This window comes from Rhyacophila brunnea, unplaced genomic scaffold (assembly GCF_057557595.1).
Source record: "Rhyacophila brunnea isolate RB1 unplaced genomic scaffold, BYU_Rbru_1.0 scaffold_3, whole genome shotgun sequence".
Classification (NCBI taxonomy): Eukaryota; Metazoa; Arthropoda; class Insecta; order Trichoptera; family Rhyacophilidae; genus Rhyacophila; species Rhyacophila brunnea.
Window position 1 is genome coordinate 49,876,932 of NW_028232965.1, and position 20,866 is coordinate 49,897,797.

Genomic DNA, 20,866 nt, shown 5'->3' on the forward strand with positions numbered 1-20,866 from the left:
CCCATATGATCCTATCAGGATCGGACATGGTCGAAGAAGACTGTAATGTATTAAATATTTCATACTGTTTAGTAAATAGTTCACAAAGTAAAAAGATTAATGCTAGTATAGTTTAAACTCTAATGCAAGGCAGTTTTATCTCTCAGTACGGCCCTGATAAATAAATCTCAGAGCATGTGTGAATTTGTTACAAATGAATCTGTAATGCAAAATGACTTGCAGTTAAATCGATCGTTTGCCTGCTAATCTTTTTTTCAGCTTCACTTCCGTAAATGAAAGCTACATGAGAAACTCATAGAAGAAGGTTTTTCTTGAATATCATTTAGTTTAAGGTTATACAGAAATATTATTTATAAAATTCCTATACTGTAAATTTCAACAAACAATACTCTCCACAGCTTAAATACTATCCTAGTTTACGTAATTTACGTGTCAAGTATGTTGCCTAATAATTGAACATCTTTCATTTCACATTTACTGTAGAAAGAATATAAACATAAGACATATTTTTCAAAATATTCAAAGTTCAATTATCATAAGGCAGTGGCGAAGGGTGCCTTTTGAAGATAATAACAAAAAAATTTATATTTTACCTTTTTATAATACCTATAGATATTACACAAAAAAATAGACACTAAGATAGATATTTTTAAAAAAGTAATGCCCAAGATCTCAATCTAGAAAATTGTGTTATCACAAGAGTCGGACGGTCAGTCCTCAGGACCACTTACACAGCCTTAGTAACAAAAAGCTGAATGACACTGGTTTTGACATTGTGTGTATGTATTTTTTACAAATTGTGTTATTGGTTGTATGTGTTGTGTGAGTGAAATGTATCAAATTATTTGAAGCCTTTGTATTATTGTTTGGTTTCTGTAACGTATTAGTAGCAATACTATTGGGCCAGTAGGAGTAGATACAATATGTCCGTCTAGTCGGCAGTCAATTTATAATACATTCCTACATCTTCGACAGATGTCATTGGAAAATTAAATTATTTTTGTAGAATATAAAATAATTACGTTATTATTTAAATACGTATTAAATACAATTAAAACATATTTTTCTTAAGAAGGTAAGCTTTAAATATTCACCTAGTATGGAGTTTTCGCCACTGTCATAAGATACAAATTATTATTATTTAGGGTCTAATATACAGATGTCAACGTTACGTATGCATAGTTGACAGTTTACCAAAACAATAAAAACCATGACAATGTCACTTTTATCGATCAAAGGTTCCACAGCATTCTTTTTATTTGTTATTAAAATTGCAACACGCCATTCATCTTAATTATAGAATTACATATCTTGAAGGTATGCACATACAAAAAAAATTCATGCGAATTGGTCGGTGTTTGCATAGATAATCGCTACTTGATATGTTGCAGTGTCCGAAATGAGTAAACGACATTAAAAACCATATATACTTGATTTCTGTTTACAATACGTATTGATTTGACAGTTATCATTTTTATTTCAATTTAACAGGAGCCACTTGTTATGCATTATGAAAATCGGCTTACGAGTTGCTCAGAATAGGAACACGATTAGGTAACATTCCAAGTAACCCAAAAGTCCAATTATTTAAATAAATACGACTATACACAGGGCATTAAGTAGGCATTTGAAAAAATATTACAATTTCAGCGTCAAGGGGTAACATTAAATAACCCAGGCAAATGCATAAAATGTAGATACGGCTTAGATACAAATACGATATTTACTTGATTGGTGCAGGATAATAAAACTTCAATATTAACTGAAGAAGTAAACGGAATTGAGAACATTCTCCAAATTGAAATTTCCTTTCTTCGGCAAACACGTAAGCACGTTATTTAATTTTTTCATTGACGTATCTCTCACGCTGCCTGTATCAGTCAATTGGCTGTAAACAAAAAAACATCCCTCTTAGACAATATATAAATTTACCTGTCTCACAACAATATAAAAGTAATCTCTCCTAGAATTGGTTTGAACGAAGGTACAAATAACAGGTAACACATATGTATTGTTTTTCAATTTGTGTATGAGTCAGAATATGGACCTAATAGGTTGAGCAAAGTGGCTGACATCCATTTCTCGTAAAAACAAAATTTGTTAATACAAACCTCTACTCTGTGGAGGCCCATATGATCTTATTAGGATCGGACATGGTCGGAACTAATAACAGGTAGCTACGTACCTTGATTCCTAGCCGGTGTTTGGTAGTTAAAAGTAAAAAAAAATCATATTAGCTAGTATAATACGTGTATAAATACGTTAATACTAAAATTTGGAGATTTGAATGCCGGCTAGGAATCGAAAGACCTTTTTTTATACCAAGACCGATTTTAAGATCTCCAAAGAGTGGAGGTTGTTTTAACAGTTTTTTTTTTTACGAAACACTCGCTCAAACTATTGAGTGCAATACTCTGGTTCAAACAACAATGTGAATTTGCCAGACTCGGGATTCGAACCTGGGACCCACAACATTATAAGCCGGTGCGTTAACCGCTCGGCTGCCATGGGCATACGTACCTACCTACCTTGATTCAAACTACTAAAGCCGGTAGCCAGTCACGACCAGCACAATATTTTTTTTTCAAAAATTTTTATGATTTGAATAGGTATGTTTCTGGGGTGTTTGCAATAAAGAATGTTGTATTCTTAAATTTTGTGAATTATTAGTTTAATAAAAAAAAAGTTTTAAAAAAAACTTAAGCTGCCTATCTGAGATGTGAACAATGTATTAGAAGTATTTTGGTATTACTTACTCAGCAGGAATGCTATATTTATCTTGTAAATACTGGGACAATGACTCTAAGATTGGTTCAGAATGTAAAGCGACGAACTGTTCCCTGCAAATCTGAAAAAAAAGAAGATTTTTATAATACAGTGGGCGTTGTACATAAGACTGTACCAAATGAAAATGCTATCTCATTGGTAGTTAATGAACGAAGAAAATTTATTCAGCACTAACAAAGATTCTATGAAATTAATTAAGTATAACTGCAATGTGTAAAAGGCGACTAGCGATTTGAGGTTCATTATGTTCGTGCCAATTCTGTTACAAAACTCCCACACAAACATTTCATCATATACTTCTACAAACCATTTGTCTCCCAGGCACTTTTATCAATTATTCAGTTACAATTCGACGGCCGCCGCGTCAGCAGATTAGCTCAATCATAAACTCATTAACAATTAGCAGAAATAAGTACAGGGTGACTCGTTGTGAGGGTGATAAACATAAGAATAATCAAAACCAGTGTACGAGTGTGCGATCCGGGATCCGAACCAGCAATTCGACCATCAAAAGGTTAGTGCCTAGACTACTTCCCTACGTCCATTATTCTCCACTTTCTCAAATACAGTCCACTCAAAATTATTGCCAATTTATTTTGCATGACAAGGTTGCAATGCGGTGTGGACAGTTTGTTACACTTGCAACGCCACATTGGATCAGTAAAGCTCAAATTACATTGGCAGATTGTGTCTGGCCCGATCGTCTGCCACAACTGTCAAACTCTATTCTCTATGGTTTTCAAGGATCTAAGCGATCGGGACAAAAGTGGAAAAATTTTCTATTATTCCGTTGTGCGATCCATTCATTAGCAAGCGAAGATTGCCGAAAGCGTACGAAAATAGCCGAATACGCGCCCGCTCGTGAGCCACGCAAATGGTCGTTCATTCTACTGCTCGATTTTAACAACTACAACATGGCGAAATTTCAAAAAAATGTATGGACTAGCGCTGAGGACACAGTCCTCGTCGAAAAATGTCAAGCGGCTGCGCAAATTTCAACAGATGCTCGCTAGGTTTGACAGGTCAGTTTTTTTGATGTAAAATTGTGCGGGAATACGTTCAGTGTAGCCACCAATCTAAGAAATATCTAGTTTTCGGTCAACCTATGTTTTTAATAATAGCAACACTATGCTTATTTTAAACCAATCAAAAGCAAGGACCAACGCGATTGAATCGTTGCGTGTAATTGCAAATAGTGTTAAAATGTTGGCCACGACGGTTATTAAATCGGGTTGGGTCTGCGCGTATGCCAATGTAATTAAGCCTTAAGTAAAGTTTCATATATCTAGGATCCGTCAGGTGGAGAAGATGTTTTCTCCAATTTTTGCCTTCAATAATAATTGTTGAATACACACGTACCCAAATTTATATAATATTTACCTACCATAGCATTTTTTATTTTCACGGCGATATACTTATTATACATATAATATGGTTGACGTTACATAAAGGTGAATTGACTCAGATAGATGTTATCGGTACAAAATCTGTACTCAAAAATTTTCTTCAAAATCATACATATGACATACTAGCTCTGAGGTATAGATTATAGCAATATGAAAAAAGACATGGTAATTACCTTATTCATGATAGGAACGGAACAAGGGTGTGTCCAGAAGCAATCGTGAACTGACACAAAAGTAATATCACTCATTTCGGAATGAATAGAAGTCAGCATCATGTGACTAGAGTCCAGCGAATGGATAAAGTTGGGGGGAAATGCATTTTTTTGTTTTATTACACAAGGTTGCCTGAAAATAAATGATATAAAATTAACATTATCTAGATGCAACAATAATAAATATTAAAAAACGTAATTAATTTTGATTGGATTTAATTTCTTTTCAACGCTGCTAACTCATTACTGCAACAAGTCATCAGTTATTATTCTAATTAATAGAACATTTTGATGATACCGCGCAGTGAAAGTTCTTATGTGATTTGTTTGAATTTATTTTCCATATTGGAAGAGTGGTTAGTGTGTTCGTTGATCGCTAGATGGCAGACTCAAATCCTGTGGTGAGGCCAGAGTTACATCTTGTTTTTTCAATTAATCATGGATCAATGAGCTTTTTACAGCAGTCATTTTTGCTGATAAAGTGAACTCTTACACCTAGTTAAGTGTACCCATTTTTTAATTACTCACACTATATTACTACACACACTATTAGTCACACTATATTCACATGCTAAAATAAGCTCTCCAGAAGAAACAATCGACTGAGCATACAGATTATGTGTCTTACAGTGTAAATTCTTTGTAAGACCTATTTTAAAAATATGTGTAAGTGAAGAATTCAAAAAATTCATTATTCATACTCGAATTGGTCAGATGAAGTATATTCTAGAATGTTTCCTCTTGTAGAGAAACTGGCCTTGGGTGGTTTTTGATAAGGTTGAACGACAGGCAATCCCAAAGGAGTTACCCACTCCACTTTTTCATGGCATATTCCGGCAATCATTCTGGAAAAAAAAAGTTTTTAATATCATAGGCCTAAAATATATTTGAATGATCAAAAGAAATTATCATATAATATGACAAAGAACATACTTTGCGCACTCGGTAAACCAGTCTTGAATTTGTTTCGTGGATGTGAACATTTCTTGAATGCTCTCAAATGTTTTCCCGGTGAGGTAACTTGATGCTGCCCAGACATGATCTTTTGGAAAATTATCATTTTCTGAAACAGTCATACACATTAGTCTAATTGCATTATTAAAAAAATGACCCATAATATAAATACACGCGTTCTATAAAATTTCACTACCGTAAAGTGGGGTGACTTTGATCGATTTTGATTTTATATTTACGATATTTTGAAAACCGACTATAGGAATAGACTGAAAAAATAATGTAAATATTGCATTATAAATACCAACCGAATAATAATATTAAATTGAAATTTTAACGAATACGTATTGAAATAAAAAATAAAATGTACCCTATCAAAGTCACACCATGGGGTGGGGCTACTTTGATACCTATTTTTTTTTATGCTTTCATTAGTTTATATGTGGGACTTCAAACCCATCCCTATATTTCATTTTTTTTTTCAATTTTTTTTTCAGGAGTTACAAGCTCATTAAATAAAATAAAAATGTGAAAACGTATTTTCAATCAAAAAAATAAACAAAAAAATGTACAGATTTGCATTATAGCATTTATTCATCATGTTATTAAAAAAGTACAGGGTAAACAACAAAGATTTAGGAACATTTTTATACGAGACCAAAATTACAATACAAAATAACCAATAAAACTTAAAATTATATAATTTGAACTTAGTTTTCTTTTGTACTGTCGCACCATCTTATTCTGAAATTAAAAACATGGAAATTAAAAAAAAATCACAAGAATATTCTTAAAATTTAGCAACTACACCATCTTCAATATAGGTATTAGGTGTGGGGGCGACTTTGATACCCCGTATCAATGACGCCCCATACTCTAAATCAGTATGTTACACAAAAGTGTACTTCACCTCAATAAATTTGAATTTAAAATATGAAAAAGAAATAGTGATATCACTATAGTATTTAAATAATCATTGGATTACTACGATGATAATAAAAGGGTACTCACATTTTATAGCTCTTCAAATAAGACACCAAATTCACCTTGATGTTTACGGATTCCGATATACAACAAATCGGACACTTAATTACCGTATTTGTAGTTTGACAGGTAGACCATAGATATATCTTTTAAAATAGACCGGTAACTTATAATTATACCGTTCCGGTGGGTACTGTGTTGCCAATTTCAAAATCATTTTCAAAGTATCAAAGTAGCCCCTCGATTTCAATGTCGCCCCATTTGACGGTACAATAAAATTGAAAAATTATTCTACAAATTTGATATGCCAGTGTATGAAATAAAAATTTGTTTTATAAACTTTTTTTAATATGAAAATTAGGCAGTTGGCAAGATAACGATGAATTAGATATACATTTCGATACACGGAATTTCAATTCATGGACAATTTCTTTTTAAAGAGTACAGTGTACATGTTCATTTAATATTCATATTGACTGCTCAATCTGCAAACCAGCTAACTGCACTTTTGACCAAAAATGAGATTTTGATGGAATTTTGTTATAAAGCATGTTTTCTATGCTCACACAAAATTTGAAATTCCTAAACCTATAAATAAATGCGTTATCGTTCTTCACACAAAACAGCCAACTGTAGGTACCAAATTTCCAATACCGTAAATGGAACAACCCCGCTCTTTATATATACATAAAATGGAAGCTAAAATAGTGCATTAATTCATAGTGCAGCTTATTTGTAAAAAAAAAATGCCAAGTGTATTTTTGGAATCGTTAAATTCCACTCGATAGTTAAATTATTAAGTTTTTTCTCCTTCCTGAACCATTTGCCTAAGTGTAGTAGGCCGGTTTAAAGATTAAACAGTCGATATTACCTTTGAGCCGCTTTGCAATTTGCAACCTCGCTCCGAATTTGGTAACTCCGTATACAGTTGTCATGACAGTTTGTTTGATAACTTTTCTCTGTACAAATCCTTTCAACTCTTTGGCAATTTTTACTCCATTTTCTTCATCTCGGGCCCTAGCTGCTTCAACCTGTAAGTGATTAATGAAAACGTTATAATTAAAGGATTACACTAGCTATACGCTCACTATTAAATAAGATTTATATAATCCTTCTGCAAGAGACTAAACAATCGATTATGTCCAGAAATATTCATTGCGTGTATGTAGGTACAATGTGTAAGCTTTGAATAAATCTTCAATGTTCTATTAGCATTGCAGTATATTATGCACATTACATACAAATACCGATTCACCAACCTTCATCCCAAGGAGAAGTTTGTACATTGTAAGACTGACAATATTATTTATAGATTAATGTGATAGATATTAATTTATGAATTGCCTCATCACAAGGACTGTAGAGTAGAAATCGTGATGTTATACAAATCACTTGACAGCTACTAACTACAATAGATGATAATATATTTATGGACAGACGAATACATGTGGATCGAATAAAAAATATTGATGCAACACCCCTGCGTATACCAGAGGCGAGGGGTGAAAGAAAGCTGTTAAGATTTGACATAAATAGTGCACACTACACTTTGTCAGTCATACTTATTTGTTTTCATTGAACTAAGAATACAATTTGCAGATAGTGCAGATTAGTTTTAAAATTCAATTAAACCCTGCCTAAGCCAAACCATAATCGTTTAGGTATGCTATAGGAGATCTGACAAAAATAGTGCACAGTTTTTAGTCATACATATTTGTTTTCATTAAATTAATAATACATATTTCAGATGATGTTGGTTAGTTTTTTAAAATTCAATCTAAACCAAACCATAATCGAAAAAAAATATTTGTTAACGGCCCACGTACGCCACGTAGGTCGAAATGGAGTTTTTATGGTATTTTCAGAGCATAAGACTGGACATTGCTTAAACGTTGTAGATAATCTATTTATATAATTTTGAAGCCTTATTATCCTTTATATTTATTTTAAACATTTGATGACTGCATAATATAGTATTTTTATTACATAAAAAAGTATTCTTTTAAACCTCTCGATCTAATGTTTTAGAATATAGTCATATTTCAGTACATCCATGTGCAGTGGTGTTAAGATTTTTTAGATTCATTAATTTTAGACACATTTATAAAACCATTAGTAAAATTTATGTTGACATTATTATAGTGAAATATTTACGATAAAAATTATATTTATAATCTCTGTGATCCCAAATTTGACAAGAATTAGGCATTTTATTATTTTAAAAATGGGCACGATTAACACATTGAAGATAATTCTAAAGATACTGACTATAAGCTATGTCTTTGACCATTCAAATGTGATAAAACATCCTACGAATAATGATTGTTTTATAATAATTATTGACCTAAGAATAAGATAGTATTTTTTTGAAATACGCCATTTCTATTAGCATTTCATTCCAGCATATTATGGTTTATGGTTTAATGGCATAATTTTAGATATTTTATAGATAAACAAATATTTTTTGTCTATTATCTACTATGACTTGGATTAACTAGATTAAAAATGATCACTTTTCAGGATTCGGTATCATTCAATGTTTAAAATAAAAATTGTACAGTAACTACAATAATCAAACATGTTGAATTATTGTAGAATTCCCAGCAGTACCTAAACAGAGGTGCATAATCCAGTATGAAAGAACCAATGATGGCATTACCAAGGTGACAACAGCACTGTACACATCTTGCGGCCTGCCTGCAGGGGACAGGTTAACGCTGAAGCCTCCCGACTTGTCTCTGCCCAGAGCAGCGTAATGTTGCAAGCCATTGCATGATCCGTCTTGATGGACGGGGAAATGGCAGATGTATTCTAAAACAATCCCAACACCAATCCACAGTTAACTACCATATTATGTGGCAATACATATTAATTATTTCAAAACATAATTATTACTTCTTCGAGTGAGATGCAGAACCAAACTTTAGGCGCCTATAAGTCACCGAAAAGGATACCTTAACCATAGATTACTTTTCTTATGACCGCGTCGCTTTCTGTATTCATACATAACGAGCTGTCATGTGAGAGTAAATTTTACAGAATCAAGTATAGAAGGCAGTGACCACTGACAGCTGTCAAAATATTGACGGAAGCAATGAAATTTCATTGAAAATTTCATTGATGGACATTAATATAAAAATGCCTTGCATTAGAGTTACAAGTGTAAAACAAGTTTTATACAATAAGCTAGGTACTCATTACTTGGAATATTTTGATGAATGATAACAAAAAAAATCAACAATTGTGTGTCATACATACATTATAACATTAAAATTATAAAAAACGCCACCATCTTGTTTACTGTCGTCATATTTCATGGTGCCAATAAACAGAACATTAAATTTTCCACTGGATAAGTAGCCCAATCCAACCACACTAAAAATCTTTTGGAAACGGCCGGATGCAACTAACCACGGCATTGAAAACACCCATAATTAGCTGTTGCTCATAATGCCTTACCTTGCCTAGTCGCTTTCTTGACGGACAAGGTAGTCCAGAATTGTATTCTAGTAATTGACACCTGGACTTCGGTAAAACCATTTTACTGTTGAACCCGCAAGTGGTTATCGTGTGCGTGGCATTAATAGTCAAAATTTTTACAAATCTGTTATCTCGGGTCTTACTTTCTGGGTCAGGAGAGCGAAGCGCTTTGGCAATTTCCATACAACACGCCAATGTCTGCCAAGGATCATCAGACTGTATCCACCAGCGACGCCCAACCAACGGTTTGTCAGCCGAATCAATTATGTCATCGAGAATCTTCTCAGCATACTCATACCTGCATAAAATATATTTTGATATTACCATTAACTTATACATACTACAATTCAACCTCATATTGCGTGTAATAATAAAGTGGACAAGTTAACAGAATAGGTCAATAACAGGTGGGCCTCACTCCTGACTAGAAAGAGCAAAAAAATAGGCTAATGTCAGCCCTACTAAAAATTTTGTCCAAGATTTGACCTTTTTAATTAACATAGTGAAGCCCTAAATTTTTAGATTTCATCATGCATCTGGCAGAGCAAAAAAGTAAAAAAAATATCCTGGGAGAAATTTTGTTAATATGCTCAAATATGGCCTCATATTACATGGGATCGGCCGTGGTCAAAGACATGAATGTAAATTTGAAACATGCACCCTTTTGTTATTTATTATTTTTTTACAAACATACATAATTAAAATATTCCTTACTATTGGTTGAATGATACATGAACAAGCCCGGTGCAAATGTGGTGTGGAACTTACTATTTAGTAGTGAAAATTTAATTTTGTTTTAAAAATACTGTATAAAATGAAATAATGTACTTACATGTTTATATCAAAATTCCAATATCCGGCGTGACAAAAAATGTTACATATATCTCAAAATATCTTATAAGATTTTAAGGTACTGTTCGGTTATACGGAATACAGCGGAAAACACATTTTGAAAATAGCCGATAAACTGGATTATTTGTTAGGATAACCTAACCAAACCAAACCTAACCTAACCTAACCTAAACTAACCCAAACTAACAAATAATCCAGTTTATCGGCTATTTTCAAAATGCGTTTTCCGCTGTATTCCGTATAACCGAACAGTACCGATTTTAATATTGTATATCGGGTCTAGGACGATTTGGCGCCAGAACAAACGAAATTAAATAGACTTTAGGTACTTATAGGTAGGTACCTACTTAAAAAATATATTTAATATTATTATTTATATTCAAATTATTATAATTATGATTAGTAGTTGGTGAGAATTTAAATATGCACTATATAATATATATATAAAGCCTTAGGCATGATAATTCTCAATCCGCAATAAAAAAAACATTATGTTAAGAGTAAAATGAATTAAAACTACTAAGTAGTAGATAGAAACTGATTAAAATTCCTCGTCTACGTTCTGTATACGTGTCTACGACAGTGCGGCGTCCAGTTGTCCCATTCCCTATATATCGTAAGCCTAATACTACAAGGTTCTAAGTGTTCATCCTTGAGAAAATAAATCTAGCAATAAATTAGTATTCTAAGCTGCCTCATTGTTACTTTTGTTTCGCCAAGGACAAACACTTAGAACCTCGTAGTTCTCCACACCCGGTATATTAATTCAATAGGCGAAATTCCATTTTAGATTGCAATGTAGATAGAATATTTGCACAAACCGTTCATCGATAGTATTTTTCTTCATGGTTCCAGTGAGATTAACACAATGGAGCTTTAGCCAGCGCAGTCCGTCAGGACCCAGGGGTTTTCCCCGTGCGAAAATCATCAACGCACGTGACGTGTCGGAACCCAGGTGAGAGAGGTGCGGGGGACAGGGATAGACGCGGCCTCGAAAATCCATGTTGTGCGGTAACCAGAATATCTCATCTCTGCAGAAAATGTGACATAATCGTAAATGCAATGGAGGAATTTATAACAATAAACTACAAGATGAGAGATAAAACGACTGATATAATAAACAGTAGGGGGAATTTCGAATTGAATGTGTTAGAATTAATGGGGTTTTACTGTGACCATGATAATTAAATGTTCTGGTGTAATTATGAGTTTAATTAGTTATTTGTTGGTAGTTTGGAGATGTTTCATTAAGCCGTATCAATCCTTCATCATGGCTTGTTCCATCTTGAGTGAGTTCATGACAAACTTGTAAATCCTTACTATACTGGGTAAGTGTACCACCTGAGTTAAAAAAAAGGGATCAATGCGCTTTCTCCTGTCATCTGGCATATCTACCATTTCTGCAAAAAATACCCATACAACGCGGGCAAATATACGTCACATCCATGATATTCTTTCATCCTACTTGTGACATCCACCAAAGCCATTAGTAAGAGCGTTGCTCAACAAGTGTGTGTAATCCTGGCCATTGAAAATTGAAATATATCATCCATCGGTGTAATTGCAATAATGCGAATGAACCATTATTATAAAAATGTTCAGGAGAGACAAAAAACTTTGTTATTATGCATGTTTACTTTCATGTAACTCTAAATACGGTTCCTCCACAATATGGTTCATATGCGGTATTGATTCACTACCTCATAACTAGAAAACTATTGGTTATTACACGTTTTTTGTCTCGTAAACAGAATGCAACAAAAAATGTATTTTAAACATTTGGCTCTTTCATGGTATTCCACTTACACTGATGATAATATGGCATTTAAATTTTATTACATCCGAGGTTTAAATACCTATAATGGTTAGCGAGCGATAGCTTGTAAAGTGAATCACACCACAGAGAATGTAACTCTTGGCGGGAGCGAGCAAGGAGGGCACGCTGTTTTAGGACTAAAGCTCTTTCTTTTCGAGGAAGGGAAGCGGCGGCAGGCGGAGGCAAAGGTGCGGCACTCGCCGGCCGAGCCACACTCAGCTCTCGGGACCCTCCCGACCTAAAAATACAACAAATCAATCAACAACGCTATTAACATAGCAATATTTTACAAACACAGATTGGGTTAAATATTCAATAAAGAATAATATCATCCATAATACGTATTTATTAATTTTTCTCTTGGTAGATTACATATGCGACAAAAAATAAACCAGTTTAGTTTACTAGTATGCTGCTTATTAATTTGTTGCAAACATTATTTTTCAAGAGACAATTTGCTATTGCTTGGTATAATGATATTGTGTTGTATACTATGAAATTTATGCATCGCTTTAAATACCTACAAATTACTCAAAATGACATGAATAGGTTTAGAATCAGTTATTTGTTTACCTGAAAACTTCAATGAGTATATCGAGTACGGGTTGATTGATAGTCCAGGGTACAGATCCCAGTTGATTGAGACTGTCCAAAGACGGGTAAAGAGATTGGAGAGGCGCACTTTCCAGCCGCGAAACCTGAAGCGATGCACCGCTAATAACCCTAAAGATAAGTAAATCATTTATTAACATTATGAAAATATGGTGATCACTGTTTGTAGCCGTCTAAATGCATGTGTCCAGAAACTTGGACATATGCAGTTCACCGTATCACACTTCACCGTGAAATGTTGTATCGGAAATATGTGGCCTTATATTAAAGACCGTCCAACCTCTTTGGGTCGTACAGTACTCACATAAAATTCATGTCTAAATAAAACACGGTTCTTGTCGGTTTATACTTTACATGAAGCCAGCTGCAAACAAATTTTGAAAATAACCGATATACTGGATTATTTGTTAGGTTGGGTGAGGTTAGGTTAGGATAGGTTTTCATTCTTGAATTTTGCCAAAATCAGCTATGAAAATTGAATTAATGTTCATATTCAATCTAATAAAATTGGAGACTGTATAGCTTAACCGCGTGCCCGTTTTGTGCGCCCTCGGCAGAGTTGAGAAAAGGGAAAATTGATCAACTAAAATCAGGACTATCCACACAACAAACGTTTTATACTAACCGAATATTAAATATTCTGTGTGATTAAAGGATTAGTTCGAATATTATTGATTATTTTCAGAACGACATTCATGACATGTTCAAAGGATAATATTTTGGCACATAATGCTTCTTGATGAATAATGATGGTTAAGGGTAAAGCTCTTGGCCGATTTTTTGGTCTTCTAGGAAAGATTAAAAAAAAATCATTTCAATAGGTCAAACATTCGAATAACTAATTAGATAACCATCATTGGCGGATGGTCTTGGCTTTTTTGACTGATATTTGTGAAAAATAAATAATTTAAATCTTGAAAAATAAAGATACCTATAGCAGAAATGATTAGCTCTATAAAAGCCTTCAAAGCTAAAATACAGTTTTGGATAAATATTTATTCGAAAAATTCTCTTGTACATTTTCCAAGGATGAAAAAAGTGATAGGCAAATTATTTTTGATGTAAAATTATTTATTACTCATTTTTAGACGATTTTAGAGCAATTTGAAAATAGATTCAAGAAAATTTCTATTATCTTTAAGTAGTACATTTTTTTTTAAATCATTTCAATACAGAGAAGCGGAAATTCTTCAAGACACAAAAAATTTAAGAAATTTTAGATATTTCAAATGACATTATCTTAAAATCCAACGGAAACATTTGGAATTTAGCTGACCATAAAAAGTACCCTCTTGAAAAATGGAGCTTACTAAATGAAATCCTGTTTTGGTTTTACATATTTGTGCGAATCTTTATTTTCCACCATGAACATAATAAAATGAAAAACAAGATCTCAACTTACTAATGCCAACCTTGATAATTGTTTACGATTGGGATTATCATCTTACACTCCTGACTTTGAAAAGTTAGTAAGTGAAATGCAATGTCAAAGATCGCACTAATAACCTGTGTTATTTTGAATATTTTTTTTTACTCTTTATTGTATTTTATCTCTTTTTATTTTCTATATGCAACTGTATGGGTGTTTTATGCTTCTTTAGTAAATGCCCTCATAGGCGTTTAAATGTAAATAAATGTATAATCTACCGATATAATAAATGTAACACAAATGTAATACTTAAATCTTGTTTTTTTAGTAATCCGACGTGCGCCCGCCATTATTATCAAAATCTCAAATGCGCCAGCTACCGCAAAAAGGTTAAGAATCCCTGCTGTATAGTATACGGTCATCTCTTTCCGATAAGAAAGCTCACGGTGAAATGTTTTACGTACAATTTACGTGTAACCCTAAATGCGTTCTGTTAGTGCTTGAATATTTATATCATTGTCAATTCTATACTGACAAGACTAAGACCCTGATACATAGAATGTCACTAATCACTAAACACTAATCACGCATTACTCAAGTAAATTGTGATTAGTGTGCGAGTGCACGTAGCAGCAAAGATTGGAAGAAATCTGACAGGTCTCATTAAATTAGATATTATAATCAGACAACAAACAAACATGTATAGTTTTTAATGTCATTTACTTGTTTCTGACAAAGTAAAATTATTTTGAGTACCGATTACTTAACCCATTGGTGCCCAAACATGAGAAATTAGCGTGTTTGAACATGTACCTAGTAATGTTTTTTTTACAGTATATTAGGGCATCTATTGAAGATCTCTGGTATTAAATGTGTTAAGAGATAAGTTCGCTGCAGAGTGAAAATATTAGATAACAGGGATTCTTACCAAACAGTATAAAATATTGGACATTAAAAATATCATACAAAAAAAAATAGTAAGTAGGTACAGCATTTTAAATATTTTTTTTAATTTTCTGTTTGTGACATCTGTTGATTGAATCTTTAGTCAAATATTTAATAAAATAGTTCACTGCACAGAATAAAACGATGTACTCATGTTGTCATCTCCGAAAGATGAGGGAGGGTCTGACGTAGGATCTGGTACCCCTCCCGGACCTGTGATAGTGTGGCAGATGAGGTAGGTATCATCTTGCTTCTTTTTTCAGGGACATGGTTGATTGACAATGCGGATTTCAAGAATAACGGCGTGCCGTCTCAAGAGCCCGAAAACCGAATCACGAATAATATTAATTATAAAATTAATAAATTTAGCTGCGACGTAGGCCATGCGCGGCCGACGTCTTGAAAGGGCAGAGCTCGAATGAATTAACCTTTGCTGGGTGGTAGGTATTATTTTGAAATATCTGAACTACATAATGAACACACAACATATTCTTATAAATAAAATGTTAATATACATAATTTTAAACTAAATACATTAGACATTGAATGGCTTTGAATGAATGAATTTATATTATTATATAATGAATTTAATATAAATGCTGCTATGGTAATTATTAGGTATGCAAGTGAATTTAATGAAGCTTTAGAGTTTAGGTCAATGATTGTAACGCTAGGTAGGTAGGTACGAATTTAATGACAAGGCTGATGACAAAATTATTAAGGCTGAGAAAAGTAATTATCATTAATACGTAAGTATTTATTAAATAATACTTATTTAGTTTAGACTTTGTTGGCGAAGTTTCAAAAGGGTGACTATAAAATTTCTTACGGGCTAGAATTTCTGTCTCGTAGTCGACTTGCTCATATCTGTGAATCCGCCCGATAATCGTTCTGGCCTCATGAAATTGGATCCTCTGAGGATGCCATGCTTTAGGCGGTAACAATGATTCTGTGATGGAAAACACTTTAAATTATGTGTTACTGAACCTATAAAACATTATTGAGTTCAAATAGAGTATTAATTAAAGTAATGCGATGCGGTTGGTGATTACCTCATGAAATACGTTTTGGATAGCAAATAGCCTCCGTGATGGATGTTGATCCAGGGCATGGGTGGCGAGAGAGAAGGCACGAGGGTCGTTTCCATGCATAGAGTGGGAGGGACACTCTCCCTCAGAAGGCGTGTCAGCATCGGATGGGGCTTCACTTCCTGGAAGCGAATTTTACTCTGGCTTCTATATATGCTGTATAGCAGGGGCATGTGTTTACTGCAAAAATAAACAAATACATTACACCATAATGTAAAACAGCGTAACCATCCTAATCAAAAAGGATGATTTAAGACCACTCTAGTATCTGATGGTAGAAAGACTCGCGCAGCCACGTAGACAGAACACAGATATATTTAATGGATTTTTAATACCCTCAAAAGATTATTGACAATAATAATAACGGTATTCCTTTCACTTAGACTACCGGCTCCTGACATTTTCTAAGTTGTGAACTCTTTTTATAAGTCAACTAAATTATGATCCTATTAGGATCGGCCATGGTCAAAAAAGACACATTAAACAGTCGTAAAACAAAATTTTACATGTCACCATACTTTATCCACCACTATTCATGTTTTGTTTACTGTCAAACATTACACTTTTCTATTCTCTTGAAGACTAAATGGTAATATTAATACCAATAACTTACTTGTTTTTACTTGTGTATGTTGTTCGTTGCAAATTTATCTGTTACCACTTTCAACTGAATTCTCCAATTCTCAGTCAATAAGTTTAACCCTTTTACTCCCACGGGGCCGATATTTCGGCCCACCATACCTATGCGAAAACTCCATCTGGGCCGATCCATCGGCCGAAAGTTTGGAACCAAATTTACGATTTATTCCAAATTTTTTCCCGTCATATTTCGTCTCATGTAGACAAAGCATTATATTCACTCTGTGTTGGGCATGACTAATATTTATTTTAGTGCCGCACTTGTTTATAATTTGGCATACCCTAATAACTCACAAGTCATAATTGCTCTTGCTGTCGAACTCGAGACCAAAGAGGGTCATAAAAATAATAAAACATTATTTTTATGACACATTTTAAATTCTGATATTTCTTTTAGTTGTTTTATGATTCATATATCACATTACAAAATGAGTTTTGTAATTTTTGAACTAACAATGGATGCCACTGTACTTTTTGTAAGATGGTGAAAAAATACATGAATATAAATATTATTATAAATGATTTAGTGCTTTGAGACTTATTTTTTGAAATTACTTCATTCCCATATCAGTTAGTCGTCGATACTGTATCGAATTCTCTTGCGATTTCGTGAATTGAATAATATTCTTGAATACCTTGGACACTATATGATTTTTTTTGATTACTTTATAAAAATTCTATGTCATAGATAAATAATAATTTGTTTATTTTTTTTTCTGTTACTACATAAGGATAGATTATATTATACAATTTGATAAATCAATTATAAATAAAAAAATGTTGTCACACTTGTTTTGTTGTTCAAACATAGTTTTATCCGTTCATTTCTAAATAAATATTGATACATTATTTTTTTCTTTTGTTTTATTGATGTAAACTATCAATATTATTACTTATTATTGCTTTATACACCATTGAGAACACACAAAAAAAGTTTCAAATTTTTTAAATATGTGTAGAATTAGTTATTTAAAAAAAACTAAATCGACGATTTTTTGTCAAAAAACGCTTGGGAGTTTTCGCATATGCTAGGCTAAATCAGCTGGGAGTAAAAGAGTTAATCACCGAAAATTGCGATATTTGCGACTACATTGGAGATGGGGTGCAGGAAAAGTCGAGTAACCACCAATACCAATATGAAATTACTTTTGTGATGTTCAACAATGTTATTCTAATACCAACACAATTTTAAAATATGAATATTGATTGTATTGAATTTTGCATCATAGTCAATGTTGTTTTAACATTACTCTTTAGTAGTATGTGACCTCCTCAAAAATATCTTGTGAACTCCCTAAGAAAACAACCCATTGGTTGAGAACCTATGACTTAGGTCTTAGACGATGTGGTCGGCGAAAAAATTCTGAATAACATAATATGTTATGTTGACAGTTATAAAAATATTACAGTAATATTATGTACGTATGTCTAAGATAGCATTTTCTTTTAAACTCACGGGTTTTTGGAAGACTTCTTCAGAATATCGATGTCTATTTTAATATCATTCAGAAGGATGTTGTACAAAAATTTTCCGAGAGAAACAGTAATCGTCCTAGGCCATTCGGTTTCCACCATGTCCTGCAAGAATAAGCAGAAAGAACTATTGTGTTTAGACAACCTTTTCTATATATAATTATGTATTTGAAAATGATATAAAAACCAGTAAATCTATTTCAATTCAAAACATGGGTTCCAAGATGAGCGCAAAAATAAAATTTATATAATTTCTTCAGATTTTAAATTTGGGCTATTGTCCCAACAAGCCATTAAATAGTTACATTATATTTATAAATATGTAAACATTTACTGCACAAAATTACCTTGTAAATTCTAATTTATTGTATTGTATGTGTATGTCTCTTGTGTATGAGTGTATTTTCAAGTGTAACAATTGTGTTTTTACCAGTAATTTATTCGCCACATACTAATAACTATTAATACTGATGCACACTGTAAGGCCCCGATGCTTTCCGCGATCAAATTTTTTTAAATTCCGATTTACCGAAAATTATTGAAATATTTTTAATCGTCATAGTACAATGGTAATAAATTAATAGTATGAAAACTGCAAGACATAAAATGTTAACTTTATTATTACATAGTTATATTATTAGTGTTTAAAGTCTAAATGCACACACTGCGTTTAAAGTAGTCCGAAGTATAATTTGTATTAATTATAGGATGGTTATCCATTAATCCGGGATGTATCCACCCGACATCATACAATCTGTTGAAGGGCGTACAGTTAATTTGAGTTGTAGGGAACACTGTAATCACTGAATTTATTATTCAAATAATTCATTTTATGCGTTCACGCAGTAGAGAGAAACCAGAAATTGAACGGGGACCAGTCACTTAGATTAAATTAGGTTAGATTACATGAGTTTACTTTGGAGGTCCGACATTTACTGAGACAGGCAATACCACAGATAATGTCTTTGATATACAATGTGACTTCTTGCAGCCAGTTCAAAGCTTCACTATGTCACCCACAGGTGACAATAGAAACAGTAACGGACCAGCTTTCGCATTTGTTTCAATATTTGCCAAAATCATCGCCACGTACTTGCATCAACAAGCACACGCAACCCATTAGTCACTACTCAGGGTCTAGGACGATTCGGCAGCGTGACAACTGAGCACCACACAATCGAATGAAATTCGATAATAAATGGACGTTCGTGAATTATAGGTACTTTTAAAACATATATTTAATATTATTATTTATATTTAAATTATTATATTATTATTATTTAATACTTGGTGAGAATTTAAATATGCACACGTGAATAATGAGTTAATTGTGAATATATTTAAGTTCCAGCGAGAAGATTTTATTTTTATATAAAGCCCCAGGCGTGATAATTCTCAATCCGCAATAAAAAACATTACATCAAGAGCAAAATGAATTAAAACTACTAAGTATTAGATAGAAACTGATTAAAATTCCTTATCTATTTTCTGTATAAAATCATAATGAACTTTTATTTATTTCATTCGACAGTGCGGCACCCAATTGTCCTGGCGCCCAGTTTTCCCATTCCCACTACTTGACTAGTGGCTATTTTTTAAATAACGACTACTATACATACGCCCGTTAAGCTTTAATATATTTACCAAGGAAGCTCCTGCTCTGTTATCGTGGACAAGTTGCTGCCATTTTCTGCGAGCAGTCTGTTCAGTGGGTCTATCAGTCTCATATCTGGTTATATACCAATCACAATACTCTTCATACAATTTTAATATCTTATCCATAACTCCATTCTTCACTTTTTTTTCAACCAAATACCTAAAAATAAAATTCGTATTAGACTATCAAATTTCTTTGACAAATTTTATGGAGAATATTTCTGTAGTAAGATGGCAAAACATGATATGCCATTTTTTTTTTTCAAATTGAGTTATACATATCTTCAGACTTGTCTTATTGAGATCTACAAGATATCAAAATATGTTATGCCTAGGTGTTATAGATTGAGAGAAATAAACTGTATGAATATGTGATAATATGTCCAGTGTTTAAAATTGCTCTCCTGAACAATTTAGATAAACGGACATATCGTGTTTTGCCATCTTACTACAGATTTTATAAAATCTTTTACAGTGTAAAAGTATATATTTTATAATAGGTAATAGAAGGTAATAGCAAGACATTGCCTTTTATCAAATATTAGTCTATGAAAAAGAGTGTTTTGCAGTGTAAACAGATAAAAAAAATTAAA

At 32.8% G+C, this 20,866-nt stretch overlaps 1 protein-coding gene across 1 annotated transcript in view; it reads right to left on the reverse strand.

The window, feature by feature from the left end:
* Positions 1-737: 737 nt before the first annotated feature.
* PolrMT (mitochondrial RNA polymerase) overlaps positions 738-20,866 on the reverse strand; it is a 32,144-nt gene continuing 12,015 nt past the window's right edge. The window contains exons 11-24 of the mRNA XM_085952939.1: positions 20,262-20,433; positions 18,601-18,722; positions 16,470-16,685; positions 13,065-13,214; positions 12,532-12,729; positions 11,497-11,706; positions 9,967-10,121; positions 9,003-9,154; positions 7,215-7,374; positions 5,339-5,468; positions 5,107-5,250; positions 4,367-4,538; positions 2,757-2,848; positions 738-1,888 (exon numbers count right to left, since the gene is read on the reverse strand). Coding sequence (XP_085809065.1) covers positions 1,759-1,888; positions 2,757-2,848; positions 4,367-4,538; positions 5,107-5,250; positions 5,339-5,468; positions 7,215-7,374; positions 9,003-9,154; positions 9,967-10,121; positions 11,497-11,706; positions 12,532-12,729; positions 13,065-13,214; positions 16,470-16,685; positions 18,601-18,722; positions 20,262-20,433 — 2,203 coding nt within the window. The 3' untranslated portion in view covers positions 738-1,758. The remainder of the gene's footprint in view (positions 1,889-2,756; positions 2,849-4,366; positions 4,539-5,106; positions 5,251-5,338; positions 5,469-7,214; positions 7,375-9,002; positions 9,155-9,966; positions 10,122-11,496; positions 11,707-12,531; positions 12,730-13,064; positions 13,215-16,469; positions 16,686-18,600; positions 18,723-20,261; positions 20,434-20,866) is intronic.